The 15,015-nt window shown below is 42.4% G+C and overlaps 1 protein-coding gene across 1 annotated transcript in view; it reads left to right on the top strand.

The window, feature by feature from the left end:
• LOC149469801 (scavenger receptor cysteine-rich domain-containing protein DMBT1-like) overlaps positions 1-15,015 on the top strand; it is a 94,073-nt gene that overhangs the window by 57,367 nt on the left and 21,691 nt on the right. The window contains exon 12 of the mRNA XM_089668524.1: positions 14,110-14,130. Within this exon, the coding sequence (XP_089524650.1) occupies positions 14,110-14,130 (21 nt within the window). The remainder of the gene's footprint in view (positions 1-14,109; positions 14,131-15,015) is intronic.

Below are 15,015 nucleotides of genomic sequence, written 5' to 3'. Positions count from 1 at the left end.
GGGAATTTTTTTCGATTCCAATGTGGAGTGCAAGGGCAGGGTTTGGTGTTATTGGGGTGTCAGTTATTATTGAGAGCAATTGGAAAACGCTGTTCCAATAAGATCTGAGGGATTTACATGCCCAAAGTATATGGAGAATTGATCCTGTTTCTCCGCATTGTCTCCAGCAAGTAGATAAGCATTGAAGTTAGTATAAAGAATGTTTAGCTGGGGTTAGGTACCACTGGTGCAAATGTTCATGTATGACTCCCAGTGGGAGCTACATCGGAATGCTTTATGAGTGATGTTAAAGGTCTTTTCCCATGTGTTTGGTAGTATTGATTGTGAGAGAAGTTTCTCCCAGTTGGATAGAGAGGAAGTCTGTAGGGAAAATTGTGAGCTGATTATAAATGCGTAAAAAGTTGAAATCCCTTTTTTCGGGTATTGTGTTTTGTTTAGAAATTGATATGCTGTGGAGGGAATTTTCAAAAGATGCGGGACTCTTACCTTTTGCAGGGAGTGAGCTATTCTCAAGTAGGTGAAATGCTCATTGTCGGGGAGGTTAAATTTCATCTGAAGGGTCGAGAAGGAGTCTAAGTTGTGAGTTGTATAGAGGTCTTGTATAGTATAAGAGATATGCCTCGGTTTTCCTATTGCAGCAGGTGTAGGGAAGGGTTAATGAGATGTAGTATTGAAATTGGAGTATGTATATGTTTGGTTTCTGTCAAGTTAGGGGTTAGGAAGCTTGTAAGGTGGCTTGAACGCATGGGTGTTTGAGTTGAGTTTTGGACTGAGGAGTTTGTGGTAAGAACAGTAAATTATGTGGTGCAAGTTGGGGGTGTGAGAGCGTGGTGGACCATGCTTTTTCTTTGGTTGGGTGCCACTAATAATAGAGTTGGCCCAGTAGAGTTGCATTATAATATGATTTTAAATGTGGGAGACCTGCTCCTCCTCTGGACATTGGGCGTATTAATAGATTTGTGGTACATCTGGGTTTTTTTCACATTCCAGAGGAATTTGGCAAGTATCGCCTGTAATTTGGAAAAAAAAGGTATTAGGGATGGGAATGGGGAGTGTGCGGAATATATAAAGGATTTTGGGTAGTATGTTCATTTTCAGGGTTGCTACTCTTCCCAGTTTCGAAAGTGTTGATGTCCGAAGATTATTAAGTTCACGTGGGATGGATTTGAGCGATAGTTTGTGGTCTGAGGCGTAAAGCTGATCTGTTGTGGTGGTAAGTTTGATTCCTAGGTATGAGATGCTGTGATGTGCCCAAGGGGAATTGTTTGGCTAGTACTTTTTGAATCTTGGTAGATGTGTGGAGATTTAGGATAGAAGATTTGGGTTCATTGAGTTTGTAATATGATACTTCCGAATAACTTTGGAGATGTGCACAAATCGATTGAAGCGATTTGTATGGGTTAGTTATCATTAGTATGATGTCATCTGCAAATAGGCTAGTTTTGTGTTCAGTTTTAAGGTGTGTGATTCCTGTGAAAGTGGGGTCATCTCTGAGTTTTGAAGCTAAGGGTTCGATGAGTAATGTAAAGATTATGGGGGATAGGGGGCAACCTTGTCTAGTACCGTTGGAAATGTGAAAGGTATGTGAGAGTGTGCCGTTTGTTAATACTCTAGCAGATGGGTTGGAGTATAGAGAGAGGATTGCAGAGAGCATCCAATCTGAAATTCCAAATTTTTGGAGTGTTAGTTGCATAAATTGTAACAGTAGTGGTGTGAACCTCCTGCGCTCCCAAGTGTTTCAACTGTATAAAAAACACCAGGAGAAGCTGCTAACATTAAATCATATACCAGTGATTATAATAAATAAATACAATAAAGAATGTAGCGCTACTCCTTAAGGTACATACACACATAAATATATAATAAGTTAATAAGTGATGTGTGATCTCAAAATTACATCAAATTAAATAAAAATAAAAATAAATGTGATAGTGATGTCAATTAATATTAATTGGTGCACATGATTCATTAAATCTACAAATTAAAATCAAATAACTCAAAACATGTGAAAAAACATTTACATATATATATATATATAATTCTGTGAATATAAAATCACACGTGAAACAAAAGATAAGTGAGCGCTTATGTGATACTGTATAATAGGTAGCGGCTGTACACCAGAAAAGGCATCGTATCAAACCTTCAATAACATATATGTGAAAAGGGAGGGAGGTGCAGCGCTATATATCCAGACAAATGATAAATGATTACACAATAATAAATGGTGACTGTAAGTTAGTAATGCCACTGAATGGTGGCTATAAAGTGAAGAGAGTGAAAACAGTCCAATGAAGGGGTGCTCTTAAGATCCAGGGTGATCTTCAGACGTCCAATATACAGGACCATCAGGTGATAAAATATAAAGACTGCGCACTCACCAGATACGCAATCTTTATGCGCATTTGTGTGAAATATCACTAGACCTCCTGTGTCATCATCCTGGTCTGGTCAGATCTGGTCAGCATATCCCTCATGGCCTGGAACCTGGATGGATGCAGCTGTTCTGTAGATTTGGCCGGTTCCCACCAGAACTCAAATAAATAGAAAGGGCCACATAGTGTAATATCCTACCCCCAACCACTGACATCCCAGACTGACTCAGGGTCTGACCAGACCAGATCTGACCAGACCAGGATGATGACACAGGAGGTCTAGTGATATTTCACACAAATGCGCATAAAGATTGCGTATCTGGTGAGTGCGCAGTCTTTATATTTTATCACCTGATGGTCCAGTATATTGGACGTCTGAAGATCACCCTGGATCTTAAGAGCACCCCTTCATTGGACTGTTTTCACTCTCTTCACTTTATAGCCACCATTCAGTGGCATTACTAACTTACAGTCACCATTTATTATTGTGTAATCATTTATCATTTGTCTGGATATATAGCGCTGCACCTCCCTCCCTTTTCACATAAAATCACACGTGCCTCTCGTGTAGTGAAAAAACCACAATATAACAATACATAAAACAGTGCTCTCAAAGTCCAATAAATGCTGATAGTGACCAAAAGAAAACACGTGCTTCCAATGACTACTGTTGGTGACCATAAATTAACAGGAACTCGTGTAGATCTTTGGGTGCATGTGAATATGACAATCCGACCACCATCTGGATAAGCCTCTCACCTCATCACTTCGACCCTTGCGGATCAAAGCGCTTTTGTGGATCCCCCTCACGGATCCTCCAAGATAGCTATCACTCCAAATGTTGCTCCTTGTCGCACCCAAATCTCTCAGAAATTAATATTCCACCAATGGCTCCTCTCCAGGTAAGTTGCAGCATCAATCTCTCAAATGAGACATAAAATAGATCCTCCCATAGTGCAGTATATTTTATTTATGAAGTAGGGACAGATAACAAAAAACTTTCTCACTCACGTGGCAGCCAATTCAAAACCTCATGCTTTCGGATGAGGGCATGTATGTATGGGTGTACTGCTGGGGGTACAGGTGTACCAAGATGGCCGCCACGCCGGAAATACGTCACCACGTCAAACCGACGCGTTGCGTCACAATGTCATGTGCCTTCCTCAGGGCTGTCAATCATAGTGACGATCTCTCCTCATATACCCAACTTAATGAGAGGAAACGCCCTCAAAGGAGGTTATCGCCTCATCATCGATCCTCCTCTATTTTCCGCGGCCGTGGACTATGAAGTCCACAGGGGACTACTATGCAATTAGCCTATGCGATTAACCCAAAAGCATACATATATATGAATCCCACGGAAAACTATATATTACCACACCAGCCCAAATAAATGAAACCCTAATCATATAGAATATCTCTGCCATTATATGGAACCCCATAGATATATAATATTGATCTTTTAATTCATCTTATAAAATCTTATAATACCTTAATTTTATTAAATAATTAAAAACCTCCATTTATTACATAATTTAATTCAATATTAATTCAAAACCTAATCTTAATTCATCTAATGCATTTATTTAACAAACGTTTATTTCCTCTATACAATATATAAACAAAAACATATGAAAAAATCTACAAAAAATTATTTTAAATATATAAAAATACATATATATATATATATATATATATATATATATAAATACATATACATACACATATATTCCTCCTTTCTTCTTCTTCTTTCCTTACCTTTTTAATATTTTAAAATTATATTTTAAAACCTTTTTAAATTAAAATAAAAATATTTTAAATTTAAATTATGAAATTTGGCAAAATGCTTTGATACGCTGTGCTTCGGGAACCCTTTCTTGATATTTTGCACATGTTGAGGACTGCAATATATAGGAAGAACCAAAAGACCCCTCTGGGTCAGGCTCCGGGAACATGTACAAAATATCAAGAAAGGGTTCCCGAAGCACAGCGTATCAAAGCATTTTGCCAAATTTCATAATAAAGACCCCAGTGATTTGAAATTTTGGGGTATTACTAAATATAAGAGGCATTGGCGGGGTAGCCATAAGGTGCGTTCCTTAAGCAAATTAGAATCGAAATGGATTTATAACATGCAAACGTATTTTCCTAAAGGATTGAATATTGAATTTGACTTAAATTGTTTTATCTCGGATTTTTGATTTAATAGGGGTATGGAATTGGTGCAATTTGACCTTCTGGCTTTATGACATGTTGCAATGTACTAATTATTTAATCTATGATATATTTTTATGTATTTTAATATATATTGATTATATGACATATGGTGTAAACTCATGCTTTTGGATAGAGAGGTATTTATGTATATTTGAGTAGGTTCTTTATTGCTGGAGAAGAGGTGGAGCAGACTAGGATATATTTTCTAAATTTTTTTTTTTAAATTTTATAATCTTTATATATTTTACTTTTATTTTTTCTCTTTTATTTTTATTTTCATTTAAATTTAAAATATTTTTATTTTAATTTAAAAAGGTTTTAAAATATAATTTTAAAATATTAAAAAGGGAAGGAAAGAAGAAGAAGAAAGGAGGAATATATGTGTATGTATATGTATGTATGTATGTATATATATATATATATATATATATATATATATATATATATATATATATATATATATGTTATTTTATATATTTAAAATAATTTTTTGTAGATTTTTTCATATGTTTTTGTTTATACAGTTGCAAGAAAAAGTATGTGAACCCCTTGGGATTACGTGGAGTTTTGCATGAATTGGGCATAAAATGTGCTCTGAACATCATCTAAGTCACAACAATAGAAGAACACAGTCTGCTGAACATAATACTACACAAACATTAGATGTTGCCATGGTTTAATTGCACATAACATGTAAACATTCACAGTGCAGGGAGGAAAAAGTATGTGAACCTTTGGACTTAATAACTGGTTGACCCTCTTTTGGCAGCAATAACCTCAACCAAACGTTTCCTGTAGTTGCAGATCAGACCTGCACAACGATCTGGAGTCATTTTGAACCACTCCTCTTCACAAAACTGTTTCAGTGTAGCAATATTCTTGTGTTCTTCTATTGTTGTGACTTAGATGACGTTCAGAGCACATTTTATGCCCAATTCATGGAAAACTCTATGTAATCCCAAGGGGTTCACATACTTTTTCTTGCAACTGTATATTGTATAGAGGAAATAAACGTTTGTTAAATAAATGCATTAGATGAATTAAGATTAGGTTTTGAATTAATATTGAATTAAATTATGTAATAAATGGAGGTTTTTAATTATTTAATAAAATTAAGGTATTATAAGATTTTATAAGATGAATTAAAAGATCAATATTATATATCTATGGGGTTCCATATAATGGCAGAGATATTCTATATGATTAGGGTTTCATTTATTTGGGCTGGTGTGGTAATATATAGTTTTCCGTGTGATTCATATATATGTATGCTTTTGGGTTAATCGCATAGGCTAATTGCATAGTAGTCTCCTGTGGTCTTCATAGTTATGGCCGCGGAAAATAGAGGATGATCGATGATTGACAGCCCTGAGGAAGGCACATGACATTGTGACGCAACGCGTCGGTTTGACGTGGTGACGTATTTCCGGCGTGGCGGCCATCTTGGTACACCTGTACCCCCAGCAGTACACCCATACATACATGCCCTCATCCGAAAGCATGAGGTTTTGAATTGGCTGCCACGTGAGTGAGAAAGTTTTTTGTTATCTGTCCCTACTTCATAAATAAAATATACTGCACTATGGGAGGATCTATTTTATGTCTCATTTGAGAGATTGATGCTGCAACTTACCTGGAGAGGAGCTGTGAGGGACCGCCGAGCGGCACCACTACCACTCCACTGGTCAGGCGTGCCCAGAGCACGGAGTCTAAGCCCCAGGGTACTTGTTCACCAGGGCCCCTGATGGTGGGGATGGACTTGTAGTACCCCGAGACCAGGTCGCCTCTACTGAGCACACCTGTCAGTGGTAGGGGTGTTCGCCAGGGGCTCCAACCAGGGAGAGCCAGATGTGAGGAGGTCGGGTGACCCCGATGGGATGGATGGATGGATGGCTGAGCAAGTGCGTAGTCAGACAGGCCGAGTCGGTAACGTAGAGGAGGGTAGGGTACAAGGGAGCAGGCAGAGAATCGTCGGGTCACACGCCAGGTCAGCAACAGGAGGTCAGATCTAATGAGGGGCATCCAGGGAGAGAGGTCAGGCAAGCAAGGGTCTGGGCAGGAGAAATCAGCAGGTCAAGAAACAATCCGGGTCAATAAACTTACTAGGCACAGGTACAGAATCACAGGAAGCAGGTAAGACCAGAAGGCAACGAAATGACAGCTCAGGGACCTTTAAATATCCCGCCCTGCGCTGCCATTGGTGCCCAGCGGGCGGCCGCGGCTTCTACTGCGCATGCGCGAACTCGAACGCTGCGGCCGGCCCGGACCTAGTGCCCGTGTACAGGGCGGAGCAGTGCGCCTGCGCCGGGACCATCGCGGCAGGGATCGAGGAGATCCCTCACATTGCCCCCCCCTACGGGCAACCTCCGGATGCCCACCCGATCTCTCCACCACGGGTGATCACAAAGAAACCTCCGGACAAGTCTAGGTGCATGGACATTATGGGCTGGTTCCCACGAATTGTCCTCAGGGCCGTAGCCCTTCCACTTGATGAGAAATTGGGTCTGGTCCCCCCTTCGTCGGCACTTCAGCATTGCCTCCACCTCAAATTCTTCTTCCTCTTCAACCGTTACGGCCTCCGGGGGCCTGGATTCCCGTTCCGGGAAGGCATCAGGGACTACTGGTTTCAACAGGGACACGTGGAAGACAGGGTGGATCTTGAGTGTCTCAGGGAGAACAAGTTCATAGGCCACTTCATTGACCATCCGTTTGATGCAAAAAGGGCCTATAAATTTAGGTCCCAACTTTTTTGACGGGCAGAGCATCTTCAAGTTTGACGTAGCCAGCCAAACCTTCTCTCCGTGCTGCAACACCAGGTCCCCTCTTCGCTTCCTATTAAAAGCCCTCTTGTAGTCTTCTTGGGCTTGACGAATGGCTTCCTGTAGTTTTTTATTGTTGGAAGTGAAGAAGGTCAGTGCATCCTGTGTCGCTGGAATCGGGCATTCCGGGACTAAGTCCGGGAGGAAGACAGGATGAAACCCATAGTTGGAGAAGAACGGGGACTGCCCAGTTGCTGAATGGCAAGCGTTGTTGTACGCGAATTCCGCCAAAGGGAGAAGTGGCACCCAGTCGTCCTGAGAGAATGATGTGTAGCATCGCAGGTATTGCTCCAGGGTCTGATTGGTCCTTTCGGTCTGACCATTGGTCTGAGGGTGAAATGCCGAGGAAAGGGACAGCTTGATATCCAGGGCTTTGCACAACGCCCTCCAAAACCGCAAGGTAAACTGCACCCCTCGGTCCGAGACGATGTCTTCGGGAACCCCATGCAGTCTAACGATCTCTCGAATAAAGACTTGCGCCGTCTCGGCTGCTGATGGAGTCTTCCGTAAAGGAATGAAATGGGCCATCTTGGATAAGCGGTCCACGACCACGAGAATTGCTGTGTGGTCCAGTGAAGGTGGAAGCTAGACTATGAAGTCCATAGAGATTTTCTGCCAGGGCCGTTCAGGGATGGGTAATGGACGTAGCAGGCCCCACGCCTTATTTCTTGAAGGCTTGTTCCGCTGGCAGATGGCACAGGAGCCCACGTAATTCTTACAATCCTTGGCCATGTCCGGCCACCAGAAGGAACGTCGGAGAAGTTCCAGGGTCTTGACCGGCCCAAAATGTCCTGCCATTGGGTGGTCATGGCAATGTCCCAAGACTAAGGTTCGGGCATCCTCCGGCACCACAATCCGGTCCTCCCTCCATAGGAGTCCCTCCTTGTTCTGGAGGGGCGCCCCATCGGAGGTAGACATCGCTGTGGACGCTCTCAGAATCTCGGAGCGAAGGTTCGTCTGGAGGGCCAAGAAATTTCCTGCAGGAAGAATAGTGTCGGGTACTGGGATCTCCTTGGTGTCCTCGTACATGTGCGACAACGCGTCAGGCTTCGTGTTTTTCGAGCCGGGCCTGTATGTGATGTGGAACTGGAACCTCGAGAAAAACAATGCCCATCTTGCTTGTCGTGGGCGCAGACGTTTGGCCGTCCTCAGATATTCCAGGTTCTTGTGGTCCGTGAATATCAGGATGGGATGGGAGGCACCTTCCAGCAGGTACCTCCATTCTTCTAATGCGGTTTTGATAGCCAGTAGTTCGCGATCCCCAATGTCGTAGTTCCTCTCCGCAGGGGTAAGTTTCCGTGAGAAGAATGCTACTGGGTGAAGTAATTCCTTGGCGCCCTTCCGCTGGGAAAGGATGGAGCCAACCGCGTTTTCTGACGCATCTACTTCTAAGATGTAGGGCAGGGGGGCGTCGGGATGACCCAGAATGGGTGCCGAGGTAAATAACTTTTTTAGTGCTTCAAAAGCTTCCTGTGCCTCTGGCGTCCATCTGAATCGCGTCCCAAGCTTGGTTAACTGAGTGATGGGGGAGACCAGACCCGAGAAGTTCTTGATGAACTTCTGGTAGAAGTTTGCGAACCCAATAAAACGTTGGACGCTTTTCCTGTCCGTGGGTTCAGGCCAATCTAGGATCGCAGAGACCTTCTGAGGGTCCATTGCGACCCCCGTGGTGGAGATAATCAGACCCAGAAATGTAACGCTAGCCTGTTCAAAGCAGCATTTCTCTGCTTTAGCGTACAACCCGTGCTGCCGCAACCGCCCCAACACCTTTGTTACATGTACCCTGTGCTCCCCCAGGGAGGATGAGAAAATCAAAATGTCGTCTAAGTAGACGATGACAAAGATGTCCAGGAATGTTGATTGGAGCGTGGTCTGACCAGGTTATGGTGCTGATTTTGGATGACGTTACATGTTGTAGGGTCCATTTGTCCGTAACAAAGAAGTCGATTCTGGAGTAGGATAGGTGAGATGGGGAGTAGTAAGTGTAGTCTCTTTCGGTGCTGTGTTGGCATCTCCAGATGTCATAGAGATCGTGATCATGTAAAAAACGATTGACGTTATGCTTGGGGGATCGTTTGTTGGTGGAAGAGTCCAGAAGTGGGTTGCTGATGACGTTAAAGTCTCAGCCGATGAGAAGTCTGCCTTGTTTGTGAAAAGAAATTTCTACAAGTTTGGTAGTGTGGTATTGGCTCGCTTGATGATGCATGTAATATTTTCCATGTTGTTTTGCAGGTTTCAGGTGAACAGTTGGTACGGATGGACAACTGGTGGTGCAGGGGGGGTGGAAGTGTGAGGGGGTAAAAAAGGCTTGCGAAGAATGCAAGTAACATGAGTAGCATGGTGTGCTACTTCAAAACAGGGGGGTGTGAACAAGCATTGACTGTGAAATGGGTCATGCCAAACAGTATCTTGTAACGTGAGTATATTCGGTAAGGGGCTGTTTGCCAGAGAATAGTAGGTTGACGTATAGTGTCCGAGGTGGTATGTTTGGAGTGGATAGAGAGTGTAGTGAGTTAGGTTCACTCTGCCTTCATTTGTTGCATATTGGTCCAGGTGGGTTGGTGGGGTTCCACGGATATTATGTTCCATGTCTTTATTAGGTCGATGCCTGCTTCTAGGTTTTTGATTGTATGTATTCTGCCCTGGTGTTTGACGGTCAGTTTTGTGGGGAAACCCCATTGATAGCCTATTCCGTGGTTTTGTAAGGCTTTGGTGATGTTGACCATCTTTTTACGGTTAAGGAGTGTGGCCTTTGACAAATCCGCGTATAATCTGATATTTGCATGTGATGGTCAGAGCGAAGGGGGGTTTCTGTCTGCCGTAATTTTTTCTTTTATGTGGTAAAAGTGGATGCAAGCCAGAACATCTCTGGGGATTGACGCTGGTAGGAATGCAGGTTTGGGTATTCTGTGTGATCTATGGCGAGCTCCATATTTGAGAGAGATGGGATGAGGAGTTTCATGTATTGTTGGATATATGATAGTTGTGTATCATTGGCGATATTTTCAGGGATGCCTCTGAATTTGATATTGTTGCGTCTTGAGCGATCTTCTAAACCTGCTAGTTTCAGGTTTATTTGCTCGATTTCAGAAGTATGGGCAGCATGTGCGTCAATTAAGTTGTTATGCGCTGTAATTATATCTCCCATTCTCGTTTCAATATGGCGTAATCTGTGTTCTTGTTGCTGATACACATTTGAGATCTGGGATAATGATACTATCATATCGCTATGCAGTGTTTGTCATAGGGATAAGAGCATGTTTTTCATACAAATTTCAGTGATAGGCTGGTCAGATGCAGGGAAAGATTCTATTAAAGATGGTTCTGTATTGTGCTGAGGTGATGGAGGAGTGAGAGGCTGACAGACAGATAAAGAATCTGAATCTAGACGGGGTCTAGATTTGGCTGGGCTGAATTGTGGTGGGGAACAGGGGAGGAGATAACTCACCCAGGTCCCCAGGGTACAGAGGAGAACGTAGCCTGATGTCCAGATGCTGGGATCTGTTGTTCCCCTCATGGCTGCTGTGTCCGTGCACCCGGCGCCATCTTGGATAACTGCTGTGACAGCAGGAAAGAATTGTGTTAATTTCCCTGGCTGTCCAGGGGTTTTGCGGCAGCGAGGCATGGTCAAAGAGGGTTGTACACCCTTTATCTTTGTAGTCCCGTGGTTTATGTCCCTCGGGGCCGGTGTGTACTGTGATGTGTCTGGCGGGTGGATGGAGTGCTGCTCTGATCGCGTCCATCCAGGAGCCGGCCGTGCATGCGCCCCCTAATTTACATTTTGAGGTGCCTTGATATTGTGCAGACTGAAAAAAGGTTGAGAAACACTGTTCTAACCCATGCCCACTCTATAACAAAAATGTTTTGTCTAGAGTTGGACTTTAGAGGTCAATGATTTTGCATCACTGAATAATTACTAGCAGAATTAAAGTGTTATTAAACCCAGGGCCCTACATTCACTAAGTGCAATTATTTTAGTAAATATAAACTGCTAAATACCTTTTCTCATCAGCAGTTAGAGCAGTCTTGTGACTTCTATCAGTGTTCAGCAGAGCACTGGTTAAAGCTTGTCGGAAGAGTTTTCTTTCTGCTCTAGGAGGATGCAAAACCCTTGACCTCTTTCTGGATAGTGCGGATTGGCCTTGTGCTGATCACATGCACTCTCCCAAAAAAAAAAATATCTCTAGCATTACACACTAAACTGAGCATGTGCAGAATGGCTGCAGTTCAGTCTGTCTTATCAGGAGATAAGACGTGGACATTTGAACAAGAGGAGGAGCAGAGAAGTCATGCTCAAACAGCCTTTTTACACACTACAGAGGATTAACCCTTTAGATTCCACAGTGAGTATAACAAGCATGCTTTACTGCATATACAGACTGATTTTACTGTTGTGGGTTTAGTAACACTTTAAGCTTAGAGTAAAGTATGATCTATAACACGTTACTAACTTCACATGTTACCAAGGAAATTTTGTCAGAGTAAAACACATTCCTTAAAGTATAACTAAAGTCAATTTTCTTCTTCAGTTTTGAATAGAGTGGAGAGGGATTATTATACCTATTAGTTTTGGGGGTTTTTTTTTTGCTGTCTCTGCTGCCGTTAGGTAGATTCACCCTCTCTGTTTGTCCTGTTTACCATTATCATTTAAAGTGAAAGTAAAAGAAAATCCCAAATTTTGGGATGCCCCCAAAAAAGTACTAGAGGGGAAATCTTCCATGGGGACACTAGTTCTTGTGATCTGGGGTCCCTCCCAAGGAATTCCCTTAATTTACTATTTATTTATGGGATTTTCTCTCACTTCCTGTTTGGTTTGGGACAGGAAGTGAAGGGAAATCTCCACAATAAGACACAGATGGTGAAAAAAAAACCTGACAGGGGTTATAACCCTCCCTTGCTCAATCCAAAAAAAAAGTTTTGCCTATAGTTCTACTTTAAAATGAACCTTTCAGTCTGGGCTCATTTATACTTTTAAGAGGGGGGGTTTACAGACAGTGAAGAGGTAGTGTTGCCTCCTCTGTGTCTGTTTTAACCTCTAAAACCCCTCATCTGGGGCGTTTGTGGTGCAGTCCCATTATGTTGAAGGGCAGTGCCTGGCAGCCATTGGCGTCCGCTAAACACAGGGGGGATCATTTTTGTTGTTCCATGACGTAAAGCATTGTGGTTCCATCATGTGTACATCCCCAATCCCTAACTTTTTAGCTTAAAGCCTATCATAGATGGGTCGAATTTTGGCTGGTTCAGCAAAAATTACTGAGATTTCATCCATCTATGAGCAGGCTGATTGTACTGAAGTCAGTCTATTGACCCAGTTCAGAACTACCAAGCCTGCTGGATTTTTGCATGCAATTACTGCCGGCAGGTACAGCCACCAGCAGGGCTGCTGATAGAAATCACGAGGCCCCGTACAGCCTGACAGAGCCCCACCCTCCAAAAAAAAAATTAAAGTGATATTTTCATTAACAATACACTAAAATCACTATTAGCAGGCAGCAGGGGGAATCGAATCGTGGACAGGGCAGGTGATCGGTGAGGCGGGGAAGGGGCAATTACAGGAACTGATCATCTCTGTGTCTCTCCCTGCAGCAGCTGAAAGCCGATGGAAGGGAGAGAAGAGGAAGCCTGTTTTTAGCTGCTGCAGGGAGAGAAACACAGGGAATCAGCTATCCCCCCCCCCACATACACACACACACACACACTTCAGCGATCACCCCCTCTCCTGCTCATATCTGATTCCCTACCTGCCTGGGCCCCCCGCTGGCCTGGGCCCTGTACAGGAGGACTGGTGGTACCTCCTTATCAGCGGCCCTGGCCACCAGCAGTAATCATTGTGTTCTGTTGGGAGGGAATGCTCACCGCTGGCAGAAAACAATAGCGTTGCGGGGGGGATTCCCCCATAAACACTGATTGTGTTGATGGGGGGATCAAGCAGTTTTCTTTCCTTCAACCTGTGGTGTAAGGGAAAAAAATGCATAATCTATGGACTGCTTAAGGGAAGGAGGGGGGGTGGTTGTGGGGACAGTAAAAGCACTGCTCAACCATGCACGTTTACCACCCCCCCAGCACCTGCAAGTGTAAACAAAGCATAACTTTACAATTTTGCATGACTATGTTCATATATTTGAATATATTGAATATGTATGAATATGTTCATATGTTGCAATATTCAGCACAAAAAATCATTAAAAAAACATTTTTCATTAAAAACATATTTGAGCTTCAGTCTAAGACATTGTCTAGACTGAGGTAATGGGCAGAATTCACTAACTAGCTTATCGCATGAGTTAAGTCAGTCACATGACCACATATCGCATGTGATACTGAAAATGGCAATAGTGATAGTATGCTGTATTTACCAAAAATAGCAAAAACACTTGGTAAATACCGCATAAAAAGACCCTAAAAAGTCAAAAAGGAAATAATTAAATGCATACGGTAGTGTTCCAGGCATGCGGTATGTACTGTATCTGTTAGTACTGTCATGGGTTAAGGAATGGGTGGCCGCAGAGTCCTTAACAACCTATGAGTCATCAGAAATATATATATATACACACACACCAAAATTAAGCCAACTAACAGAAGAATTGCATTATTATTAAATGGTATTAACTAGATAGATTTCAGATAATTTACTGATTTTAAGTAACATTTTTTTTTCTTATATTCTTTTCTAATATTTTCTTTCCTAATATATGCAGAGTATACAACGCAGATGCCAGGTAATAATATTAACCAGTTGCCACTCGGCTTAGAGCCAGATGGAGGCTGGGCGAACAGCTCATCCTTTTGGGTGGACGCCAAATGCCGTCTTTTCAGGAACGCACATTCCTGCAGGGCCACTCTGTGGCGAGATCTGTCACTGGCTGTGTACTTCGGACATGGCCGATGACATATCTGTGTACCGGCCCCGTTGCCAGTACCATGTGACCTGCTGTGACCAATCACACCAGGTCACATGACAGTTGTATACAATGGATGGCTTCCTTTCATGCCATCCATTGTATACAAGTGTGTCTAGCTGTGAATGGTCACAGTGATCACATGCACAATCTGGGCAAATCACAGCCCAGCTCTGTCATGTGATTAGCCGTGGCCAAATCACAGCTAATCACAAAAAAAAATCGATTTCCTTCAGGTAAATGCTTGCTTATAGCAAAGTAATTGTTATACTACTTTGGTCATAGTGCAATATGAAAAAAAATCTTAAAAAAAGAGAAAAAATGTAATAAAAAATAAGAAAATAACAAAAAAATGAAAACAAATTATCATTTTTTCTCGTACTGTCACCAGTCAGTGTCCCTGATCACCGCCATGCCAGTTATATGATGATGCTGTACTGGTGACAGTATGTACAAAAAAAAATAGTGAAAATCATTTTTTTATTTCTTAATTTTCTGAAAAATTATGACAAAAAATTACAACTTCAAAAAATTCGCCATGCCTGTTATGAAATATGTCGGACTGTCTACTCTGCAACAAGGGGCATTTGGGGGATATCTTTACTGTTCTGACATTCTTGGACCTCAAGAAATTAGATTGGCTGTCAGTACTTCAGGATTGATCAGGATTTTCAGATATATCCCATAGTTTGTGAACTCTATAAC

Source organism: Staurois parvus, unplaced genomic scaffold (genome assembly GCF_062004578.1).
Source record: "Staurois parvus isolate SC_StPar_1 unplaced genomic scaffold, SC_StPar_1.0 ptg000059l, whole genome shotgun sequence".
Taxonomy (NCBI): domain Eukaryota; kingdom Metazoa; phylum Chordata; class Amphibia; order Anura; family Ranidae; genus Staurois; species Staurois parvus.
Note: the sequence above shows the minus strand (reverse complement) of the source record. Positions and strands in the feature narration are given on the sequence as shown.